Here is a 12398-nt window from a genome sequence, read left to right as displayed (position 1 = left end):
TTTCCTTGAGTTGGGTACAAGTGACACATTTTGCAATAAACTACGTATTCCTCGCATTCATTTTTAGCCACAAATATGTCTTTTTCAAGTCACAGCACATTTTGGTAAATCTCGTATCCGTATGAAAGGTATATTTTAATTTATATGCATCATCGAGTATTAGCTTTTGATTTCCACCAATCTTTGGAGCCCATATTTAACATTCAAGTATTATCTTTCGGTTGCCACCAAACTTGGGAACCCGTATTTGGACATTTGAAAAGTCTTTCTTATTTCATTCTTTATATGTATAAAGCTTGGATTTAGTACTGTAAAGGTACTGGATCCATATTTTCAAAGTAAACATAATAGCCGTCAATTGTAATTTTTAACCTTATAACAAATTTATGTGTCCATCAACTGCCTTGACGTGTATGTAATGACTTCGTCTCATTGCATTAGCACCCAATTGAGACCCAGATACAAGTGTCGCAATAAAATATAAAGTCTTTAATCCTATCAGATAATTATAAGACTAATGCTTCGCATAACTTTTTTTCGGCTTCATTTAAGTTTGACTCCAAGAAAAATTTCCTCCATTTCTAGTCAATGAAGTAATCGGTGTCGTGGTAGATGAGAAATCTTGGATGAACCTTCTATAATACCTGGCCAAACAGATACATTGGAGTTTTTTTTAAGGTTCCTACCTCATATCATAACCGATTTTCATTGTTCCTACTTTAATACTTCCTTGTTAATAACATGTCTTGGAAACTAGACCTCGCATAGCCAAAAATCAAATTTTGAAAATTCTGCATATAATCTTTCATACTTTAATGTTTCTAATATTTCACGTAAGTGGCTTTCATGATCTCCCATGTTCTTGAAATAGCTTACATAGTTAGTAGTTAGGTTTACAATTATTTCTTATGTCGGCTTAACATCATTATGCATATATCCAAACAATACCTTCTTCTCTTTGTAAGAGGAAGATATGTTTACCTAATTTAGAATCAGTAAGTCTAGATAAATCGTTGCATTTGTAACATTCGAGAATATTGGTATGTTTCTTTTTAACCCTTAATGTAAATGTCTCTCATTTTAGTCCCTAGTACGTCGAGCGTACCGGCTAATTGGTTGGATGGCAGATGTACCCACGTACGTTGGGCGTACGTGGATGTACGCAGGACGTACGCAAATGCATGGGACAAACCCTTATTTTTAGGGTTTGTGCCCTATTTAAACAACTTATAACACCCTTGAACCTCTTTATGAACATCCTCTGTCTCTCTATACCCTAAGATCGAAACCATAATTGTCATTTGTGAGATTTGAGCTTAGAAGTGAGTTTTGGTGGTGTTCTTTGGTAAAGTGAAGGAAAAAGAACACTTGAAGGTTGCTTCAGAGTGGCTTAAGCTTGTAGATCCAAATTTATCTTCATCTTTGCAAGCTATTTTAGGTATAAAAAAAGCTCTCAAGTTGATGGTTCCTTATGCTAGATCTAACTTAGGGTGTTACTTGTGCATTGTTGGGTTCTTTAAGCCATATTTGAGATTATGGTCTACTTAAGAAGCCATGGATGTTAGATCTTAGCACCTTTGAGGTCCATTTTCTATAAAAATGCAATATTTGTGAGTTATATTGGTCCATGCATGTGTTAGGATCTTAATATGGTTCTTTTTGAGTTTTGGGTCCAATTAAGTCATGCATGGGAGTAAAGTTGCCAACTTTATGTGCTAAGTCACCATTTAGGATCAGATCTGAGATTTTGGCTTAATGGCTTAACCGACTAAGTGCCTAATGGGTTAGGTTGGTCGTTTGTGGAGTATGCGGGGGGTACTCAGCTCGTACACTGCATTTACTAGCCCCGAAAGGAGTACACTGAGCATAAGTCTGAGTATGCCAAGCATACTCAAAAGTTTGACTTTCGGTTGACTTTCACGGATTTGGGCCATATTTTGGACTTTTAGGGTTTGGGCCTTGTTGGGCTATTAGACTTCTAACTTTGGGTCATTGCTAGGCTATGTGCCTTCTTCGATTTAGACCATGATGGGTTTTGGACCCATTTAGGAAGTTGGACCATATTGGGCTTTGGGATGTCATTTAGGAATTTGTCTTTTTGAGCAAATGGGTTGGGCTAAGTAAGAAAAGGGTATAATGGTCTTTTACCCTGGATGTTAGACAAGTAATTTAGATTCTTGAATATGTGTTGAGATCCAATTATTAATTGGATATTATTTAATGGTGTTAGCGTGAGGATTTTCCGAATTAGTAGACTGAGATTTTATCTAAGAGATTCAGCAAATTGAGGTGAGTTTCCTCACTGTGTTTGGTAGGTCGAATGCACCAATGTTGGCCCATAGTTTATTATGATTAGGATGCTAGTTGTTTGCGTGACTCTTTCATGTATGATATCTAATATGTATGTCAGGTGGGGCCTGATGATTATATTGTATGCTATTTATCTTTGTGATTCTTGCATGTGTTTAAGTGTTGTATGTATAATTGTATACAATGCCAGACGAGGCCTGATGATTCACAGATCTATTTCGAACGGGGCCCATTATATGTTTGATATATGTGGTATGTAGTAATTTGGGGAACTCACTAAGCTTTGTGCATATGGTTTTCAGTCTATGTTTCAGGTACTTCCGGATCCAAGGGGAAGAGCTCGGGATGATCGCATCGCACACATCATGATTGTTCCACATTTTACTTTACTCTGATGTCTTTGGATGTTTTGATCATACTTGGATTTTATTATGGTTTATGGATATGCTTTGAAGGATGGTTTTTATTATAATTAAAATGAAATTTTTGTCTTTAATTTTGGGACGTTACAACATCTTTATGGGCAACATTGTCGCTAAAAATCTTTTATTCTTTAAGTGAAAATAGTTGTAGTTTTTTCATAGTGTTCTTTTTATCATTATCAATACGCATTTCTTTGTATTGAAAGAAGCTAGAACTTGACGAAGGCATTTCTTTGTATTGAATATAAAATGATTTTGGTTTTCAAAACATGGATGCGAATAGTCAAAACTAAATTCAAATTCGATCCGAACAACCAAATTATAATTCAGTTGGATTGGTTTTAACAATTTAGTATTCAAGAACCAAGATATTTAAAAATATATATAACTTGAATATTAGTCAAACTTCATAAAAGAAACAAAAATAAATCGTTTAGTTTTAAATTAAAATTTATAAATACCTACTAAAAATATTTTTTTTAATTCAATAATTTATAAATAAATAACTTTTGAGAAGAAATTCATATTAACATTTTTTATTGGGTTTAGTAGATTTATAAATGATTAAAGGTATACGTACAAAACTAAAGATATAGATAAATAAATAATAATTTGTTATTCAATTTTTGTTTTATAAACTAAAACCAATCCAAAATAATAATAAAATCATTACCCATATATAAAAGAATTGAAATTAACAACCCTTTTTGAGACTTTTATTGTTCACTAATGCTAGCAGACCATAAAAATATATGTTGTGTTCAATCCCAAATCTCGACCAATTTTTAACTAACAAGAAATTGACCTACTAGTGTCTTCTTCTTATGCTGAATATACATCGTCACCGTCTTCTTTCATATATTGGTCATTGGTGCTGCTTCATTATGATAAACAAAAGCTTATGTATTTTAAGTTTTCAATGCATGGAAACAGTTCTTGACATACAAGAACCGGATTAAATTCTTTGAAAAAACTTATTATTGCTACTTCATTACAAATTAATATGGGTTGTGACTTAAACTATTCAATGTATATAACTGTACCATTTTAGCATAATAGAAAGTACCAGATATTTTATAGGCAATTTATGTTATCTTCTAAAATATTTAAAGAATTTTTAAATTCGAACTCTTAAAACTCATCTTCAATATTTGGTATCGATAGAAGGTCTTACAAGACTTGTAAAATACTAGTTTGTCATTTCTTCTTGTAATATACTTTTAGGACAAAATTTCACTCAAAAACTTACACAAAATATATATTTGCTTCATGTTTTGTTTCTTTATTTCAGGGAACATGCGAATTGCTAATTGCTAAATCAAGTAGGCATGCTAATTGCTAAATATCCTAAATTATTAATGTAAAATAGAATTATGCTCTTGAGTCTCGAGAAACCAAGCCAAATTTTGAATGTAAAAATCTCAATTAGAGAGAAATACTTTAGAAATCAATCAATTATAATTTAGAGTCATTGAATTAGAAACATAAAGTTAGAATAGAAACATACATGATTTAGTGATTTTAAAAGGCTATTGAGTTGAATTATGGTCAAGATTCAAGAACATTAGAAGAGTCAATGATAAGTTCAGATGATTGTGACATTTTAAGGCTGAAGAGTAAAGACAAGAACTGAGAACAAGGTTTTCGAATTAGTGATTATGACTATAAAATTTTAGATTGCGATTGTGATTCATAAATCCAAATAAGAGTATGAGACATTGGGATTGAGGTGATTACCGGTTAGTCGCTTACCAAGGATGTGAATCATTGCCATTAGTTTTACGTGTATCACCAATTGGCAATTGATCATCGAGAAACTCAAGTGACATTCCTATTTTCTAATTTCTAGATTAATTTCATGGTCTGGAGTTCCGAATACATGAAGTCGTGAACATTAATTAACCTAAAGAGACTTGGGCCTAAATGAATATAAGCCGGTATTAAAGTGGATAAAAATTTTGGGTCCTAAAGAAGAATGAAATTAACCTAAAGAGACCTAAGCGTAAATGAATATAGACTGATATTAAAGTTGATGAAATTTTGGGCTCTAAAAAGGAATGAGCCCTATTCAAAGGCATATTCTGAACTCCTTTTGGACCGACCTTAATCAAGTCAAAGTGACCAAAAATACTTGGTACAAATAAATTTGTTTCAAAAAACGAAAAATCTAATTTTTTTTACATGACCCTCGTATCCGCTCCAAATGCTAAACGACCATTTTTTTTCCACCGACATGATATGATAATTTATTAAATTTGCTATATAGAAAATGACAACAATCAAATGTTGATAAAGTTACATAGCAAATGACAATGTTAACAAAGTTATATATTTTATGTATTATTTAAAACGTTTTAATATTTTATAACTAAACTAGTTGTCAGGTCTATGTATTACATGAGTTTATTTTTTAATATAAAAAATAAAATATAAATGTCTAAATATTTAAGAAGTTTGAATTTATAAGAAAATCAACATGCGTTCATACCATTTACATTTGATACGTTTGGTTTCCTTGGGTCGGATACGGTGGAGCTTCTTAGTAGACTACAACGGATCATGCATAGCAATGTTATATTCCCTAGATCTATGAATGTAGTCTTCAAAAGAATTGACTTTACTATACAAAAGGGCTTAACGGTGCAACTTGTTGTCCGTTTGCCTTTTCATTCGTTGTATGATGATAACTAAAATAATCTAACATTTTAGTTAATTTATATTAATTAAAAAAAATTAATTGAACATGTAAATAAGAAAAAATTATTATTATTATAATTAAAGTGTTTTTTTTATAAATTTAAATAAATAATTTAGATAAATAAACAAAGGAAACTAATGAGACTTTAATTTATGAATTTTGAAATTAAAAAATAAATCTATTAATGAAATTGATATTCATTTATTATTATATTTAAATATTATGTAAAATTTAATAAAATAAGAAAAACAATAAAATAACAACTAGATAAAAAAATAATTTAAAATAACCACAAAAATAATATATGACACTGGCAAAAAGAGATGTTTATTTATTAGGGTAGAAGTAGATTAAATAACTTTTATATAATTCAATGATAATTATAAGGAAATCTTCAGAAAAGTCCTATAATTTTAGTCTAATTTATGAAAAAGTCCCAAACTAATTTTTGTTTACATAAAAGCACAGAATACTGGCTAAAACTTCGAAAAAACCTTTTTTGCTCGGTTTCAAAGATTTAGCCGGTATTCCGTCATTTTTCGTTAGTTTGCTCAAAATATTAGGATTTTTTTTGAAAATTACCCAATAAAGTTGATTTTGAGACTTTTCTGAAAATTACTATAGAATTAATGGATATTATTATTAATAAATCATTTATAAACATATAAATTTTTTATTATAAACAAAGGATATACATTTTTAGCTAATTTCTAGGAATAGAATGGTTGACTATGTATTTCTCTATTGTTTGTTGACTACTTTAAAGTCCTTATGTTCCTCTATGTATCGTTGTGAGTGCCATAGTAAGAAGTAACTTGTTAGGTGTGACCAATACAAGATTTGATAATATTTATTAATACACAATCAATAAGTGTCTACTTGCTATTAGGCATGACACTATATGATCACATGTTATTAGAAAATAAAGTAAATTACTGAAATCGTCCCTGTGGTTTGGTCAAAATTGCACGTTTGGTCCCTAACTTTTTTTTGCACTCGGATTGTCCATGTGGTTTGATTTTGTTGCGTTTTTCGTCCCTATGGTTTGATTTTGTTGCATTTTTCGTCCCTTACATACATAAAGTTAGGGACCAAACATGCAACTTTTACCAAACCATAGGGACGAAAAACGCAACAAAATCAAACCACAGGGACGATCCGAGTGCAAAAACAAATTTGGGGACCAAACGTGCAATTTTGACCAAACCACAAGGACGATTTTAGTAATTTACTCTAGAAAATATCATTACACAACGATTCTTGAACATATAGATAGTTTATTATGCTCTTTAACCTAATTACCACCTAACCTTCATACATTACCCGATAACAACCATCAAATTACATACATCTATCGAGAGTGAAAAGTAAACTTTGGATGACAATTAAATAGATAATCACCCTTCACTTGTTTCCATATAAACTATCATTCATGGATCACTTTTCGCATTTGATATATGTGTGTTAGTTGATGGTTGTTAACATGTGAGGTATGGATGTTGAGTGAGTGTTAGGTTAAACAACATAAGATAAACACCGACATTAAAGGAACACTAACTGAGTAAATCTCACAATCATATCCACAACAATGTATAAGAGGAACGTAAAGAGTTTGAGTGGTCAGCAAGCAATAAATGAGTACTTAGACAACCAATTTATTCTTAGAAATTAGCAACAAATGTATTTCCTTTTTTATAATAAAAATATTTTTTGTGTTTATAAATGATTTGTTAATAATAATATCCATTAATTCCATGGTAATTTTCAGAAAAGTCCAAATATTTTGGTTATCAAGTAATTTTTGGAAAAGTCCCAAAATTTTGAGCAAACTAACGAAAAATGACAGAATACCGGCTAAATCTACGAAACCGCCTGAAAAAGGTTTTTTTAAAGTTTTAACCGATATTCTATGCTTTTTTATAAATAAAATTTAGTTTGTGACTCTTTCGTAAATTAACCTAAATTTTTAAAATTTTAGGATTTTTCTAAAAATTTAAGGTTATTATACCGAAAACTTCGATAATAGTTAACTTTTTGGACCCAAAGTTTGTACCCTAATAACATACAGGGAATAACAGTGAGTCGCAGAAACACCCAGCTCTCTTTACAAAGTTTACAGGAACATGGAAATCGCAACAATGGCGCAAGCGACACAGCTACATGCTCAATTACTGAAACACCAACAAACGGATCCCCAAAACCTAAGCAAAATATTCAATTTCACAGCTCTATCACCCTCCGGCAACCTCACCTACGCCCGCCACATTCTCAACTCCTTACAAACCCCAACGAATTCTTATTTCCATAACACCATGATAAGAGCTTACTCCGACTCATCTGACCCGTTTCAGTCCATCTCCCTCTTCCTCACCTGGCATAATTCTCAAGACCCCTTTTCCCCTACACCCGACAGGTTTACTTACCCATTCGTCCTCAAAGCTTGCTCCAAACTAAAACAAAAAAGATTCGGAAAACAGCTCCATGGGTTGATATACAAGTCTGGGTTTTCCCCCGATTTGTATATCCAAAATGCCCTGATCCATTTCTATTCCGGTTGTGACCAAATGGGGTTTGCATCCAAAGTGTTTGATAAAATGCCAGAGAGAGACGTGGTTTCTTGGACTTCGGTAATCAATGGTTATGTTGACAACAAAATGACCCTTGAGGGGTTACGATTGTTTGATAAGATGGTAATGGAGGGTTTTGAGCCAAATGACGTTACTGTCCTTTCTGTTCTTAGAGCTTGTGCTGACACTGGAGCTTTGAGTGTTGGCATAAAAGTAAACGATTTTGTTAATCTTAAAGGCACCCAGTTGAAAAAGAACGTTGTTACTGCTCTTATTGACATGTATTCAAAATGTGGATGCATAGATAGTGCATTGAGAATCTTCAATGAAGCAGACAATAAAGATGTTTATGTTTGGACAGCAATGATATCAGGACTTTCAAGCCATGGACTATGCAAAGAAGCTCTCGAATTGTTTGAGAATATGAAGAATCTTGAAATAAAGCCAGATGAGAAGACAATGACTGCTATATTATCTGCTTGTAGGAACATGGGATGGGTTAATGAAGGTTTACAACATTTCAAGAACATCAAGAAAGTTTATAAACTAAAACCAACTTTACAACATTACGGATGCATAGTAGATTTACTTGCTCGATCTGGACAACTAGAAGAAGCCCAAAAGTTTATAAAATCAATGCCAATCGAACCCGATTCTGTCATGTTTAGATCTTTGATTTGGGGTTGTAAAGTTCATGGAGACACAGAAAGATTGGAGCATTTGATTGAACAGTTTCAAGATTCTTGTTCTGATTGTGGGACTTATGTGTTACTTGGTAATGTGTATGCATCAAAAGGGAAATGGAAAAACAAAGCAAAAGTGAGAAGTTTAATGAACAAAAAAGGGTTTGTGAAACCATCAGGGTATAGTCGAATTGAAATCAATGGTGAAATCTACCAATTTACAGCTGGAAGTACTTGTAACATTGAGGCAGAAAGTATTTATAAAAAGTTGGAAGAAATAGAGGAGAGATTAAAGGGTAGTGGATATGATCCGAAATTATCAGAAGTGTTGCTTGAGATAGATGATGAAGAGAAAGCTTCACAGTTGCTTCACCATAGTGAAAAGCTTGCAGTATCTTTTGGATTGATGAAAATGAAACCAGGGAGTGTAATTAGGATTGTGAAAAATTTAAGATCTTGTGAAGATTGCCACTCTTTTATGAAACATGTTTCGAGTGTTTATAAACGAGAGGTGTTGATTAGGGATCGGATTCGGTTTCATCATTTTAGGAATGGAGAGTGTTCTTGTGGGGATTATTGGTGATGAGAAAGAGGAAGGAATTTACTATTTAAAGAGCATGCAAGTTTAAAAGTTATCATAGTTTTTCATAATTGATTTTGTTTCTTTTGTATTTGAATTTTCCATTTATAAAATGGCATTTGTTGGATGTTTATTGATTGTGGATTATCATTTATAAGTTACAATAAATGTCAATTAGAAATCAGGTGAACTATTAAAGGGTCTTTGGCTAACGGTATTGAAAATTGATGAATAGATGTTCCTAAGCCAAATGTTGATATTGACTTCAAAGTTCAAACAATCTTATAACACTTAGGGCGTGTTCGGCAAAAATAGATAGTAGCGGGTAGTGGGTAACTTCTAACCGGTAACGTTTTATTAAACACTACGTGAAGTGGCATTTGGATTTTGAGAGTTTTGTTTAAACTAAACACTACAAACTTATAGTGTCAAACGAGACTTTCTGTTTAAAACAATGCGTTTTGTCAAACGCTAGAAGCTAGAAGCTCTCAAACTGCCGAACACACCCTTAGACAAAATACCTATTCGTGACTGGCTAAGGGTTAAAATGATTTTTTTAAAGTATTTGCAAATGAGGAATAAAAAAAATATTGGGGCTAAATGCAAACTCATGCGTAAACGTTAGGGCTAAATGCAAACTCATGCATAAATGTTTGGGCAAAATGTAAACCGAAAAAAATACAAAACCGACATGTCATTATGACTTGTTGGTGACCGGTGACCGGTCAAGAGCCCAAAAATGAGATGTTTTCTAAAATATAATGGCAAATGAAGAAAAAAAATAAAATAAAGTTGAGGCTAAAATAAAACAAGGTTGTATATACAATAACTTTTGTTGCATAAACCCTTTAGAATTTCTTAAATTTCACATGTCATTATGTGATATTTTTACCTTTGTATTAAAATTAATTCCAATAATTAATATTTCTATTATATGTGTAAATTATTCATTCTATTAAATGTGTAAATCTAACCCTTCCCGATTCGTTTCTTTACTACTTATTTTAATCTCCTACATTTATAGTATATAAATATTTATTAATATTTGCAAAAATATCCTTTCTATAAATAAGGCGACAATAATGTTATAGCAACTCAACAAGTTTTGAACACCTTAAAATGTTTTTTTTTTTCAAAGAATTGGGTTTGTTTGATTTCCATACATAAATTGATGATATATATATATATATATATATATATATATATATATATATATATATATATATATATATATATATATATATATATATATATATATATATATATATATAGGGTTAGGTTATTTTGTTTTCACTATCTATTGTGTGCATGTATGATAGATTCTGGACCAATCATTTTAGTTATTTTAAGAAATTAATTAATGCATATTACATGTTGAAGATATAATGGATATTAATTATATCTTCAGCATTTAATATGCATTAATTACTTTCTTAAAATAACTAAAATGATTGGTCCAGAATTAAACATACATGCACATAGTGCATAGTGAAAACATTTGAACCTAACTCTCTTTCTTTCTCTCTCTCTCTCTCTCTCTCTATATATATATATATATATATATATATATATATATATATATATATATATATATATATATATATATATATATATATAGATATGTTATCTGCAACCGACTTTCAAGTCTCTTTGGATTGGTTAGTGATACATAAAAAGGATTTGGTAAAAAAAACAAGCCAACTTTGTAAATCCTATTATGAAGTTCTGAGTAATACTATTAGTTTTGTATTTTACCTTTTTACCCCTTCATATGAAGTTTGATACTCCTTGTGTGGACTTAAACTAGGCATAATACTAATGCTTCACCATAAAACTGTTAGGTTTTAATGTTTTATACAAACAATTCTATGTGTGCATGCAACCTTAGTTTGGATCTATGTTTTCACTATTAGAGATACAACAAATGAATACAAAAGGAAACCCTAGCATGCATCTAATTTTTCGAAAATCACAAACAAAAAGAGATTAGAATACATACCTTTGTTGCTATATAGTAATAACAACTAAATCTTGAAGTTCCTTTGCTCTTAAGAACAAGTACCACAAATATAGTACCTCTAATGGCTCACAAACACACAAGAGCGAAAGGATGAATATGAAAGAGAGGAAAGAATGTAACTAGCACTAGAAATCGTCTTTTCTAGGGTTTCTTAAGGGGTGGGATGAATTCTTAAGCCTAGGGGGTCTATTAATACTTTTGGCTAGCTAGGGTTTCAGGGTGGAAACCCTAATCCCTTAGCTTAGGGCCTAAGCAAGTCCATAGACCTCCTTGCATTAGGCCTTGGATGAAAACTCCTAGATCCTTCTAGGATTTTCGGCCTAGACCTAACAAGGGTGATCCAATGGCCCAAAGACTCAACTATCAAATAATTACAAAACAACCCCTGTACTTTTAATCGGTTCCTTTAATCCCAAAATTAATTCCAAATTAATTTTTGATTAAATACTAATTAATAGTATGATTCCAAATTAATATATTATTCATATAAGATATTAATAAATCATATTTATGGCCCAATTTATTATTCTTAATAATAAATAAGTCTCTCTCCTCAACAGTCATCCTGTCTAGTCACTAGTGCGAAGGCAACCCAAAAGGACCATGCTACTATCGGGTCAAGTACATCCCATTTATAGTTATGAGCTTAGACACCTAATCCAACAGTCTCCCACTTGGATAAGTCTAATAACTATAACTGCCAATGTAACTTCAAAATCCGATTAGCAATCGTAGCTCTCAATAGCCACTGTCGAACTCTGACCTAGTCAATGACACGTCCTTTAGATAAGGGATCGTATAGTCCTCCATTCATAAGATATCGTGTGGAAAAATACATGGAACATAGTCATACTTATTTTTCAACAGTTTGTTTCTCGATATCTGATTTTTCTGACATAGAACTTAATTGAACACATCAATTCAGTCTTGATCGGGCCCGACACATAAGTCAAACCAAATCATCGAGGGGCCCAAGATATCGCTTTTACCCTCGCAGGATTAAAGGAACAGATAAACTTCGACTTATATACTTGTACTATTTACTCATCAAATCGTACACAACAATGCGTTTTATAACATCAAGTTACTGATGTGTTTACGCATTATCAATGCACAAC

At 31.7% G+C, this 12398-nt stretch overlaps 1 protein-coding gene across 1 annotated transcript; it reads left to right on the top strand.

The window, feature by feature from the left end:
• Window positions 1–7478: 7478 nt before the first annotated feature.
• LOC111919066 (pentatricopeptide repeat-containing protein At4g21065) lies at window positions 7479–9393 on the top strand. Its single transcript, XM_023914672.3, has one exon. It carries the CDS (start codon window positions 7554–7556, stop codon window positions 9261–9263), a length of 1710 nt encoding a protein of 569 aa, XP_023770440.1. The 5' UTR covers window positions 7479–7553; the 3' UTR covers window positions 9264–9393.
• The last annotated feature ends 3005 nt before the right edge of the window (window positions 9394–12398 follow it).

The sequence above is a fragment of the Lactuca sativa genome, chromosome 7, assembly GCF_002870075.4.
Source record: "Lactuca sativa cultivar Salinas chromosome 7, Lsat_Salinas_v11, whole genome shotgun sequence".
NCBI lineage: Eukaryota > Viridiplantae > Streptophyta > Magnoliopsida > Asterales > Asteraceae > Lactuca > Lactuca sativa.
Note: the sequence above shows the minus strand (reverse complement) of the source record. Positions and strands in the feature narration are given on the sequence as shown.

What these genes read in the sequence shown, in the direction of transcription:
- LOC111919066 (XM_023914672.3), top strand. Translation starts at nt 7,554, where the DNA reads ATGGAAATCGCAACAATGGCGCAAGCGACACAGCTACATGCTCAATTA.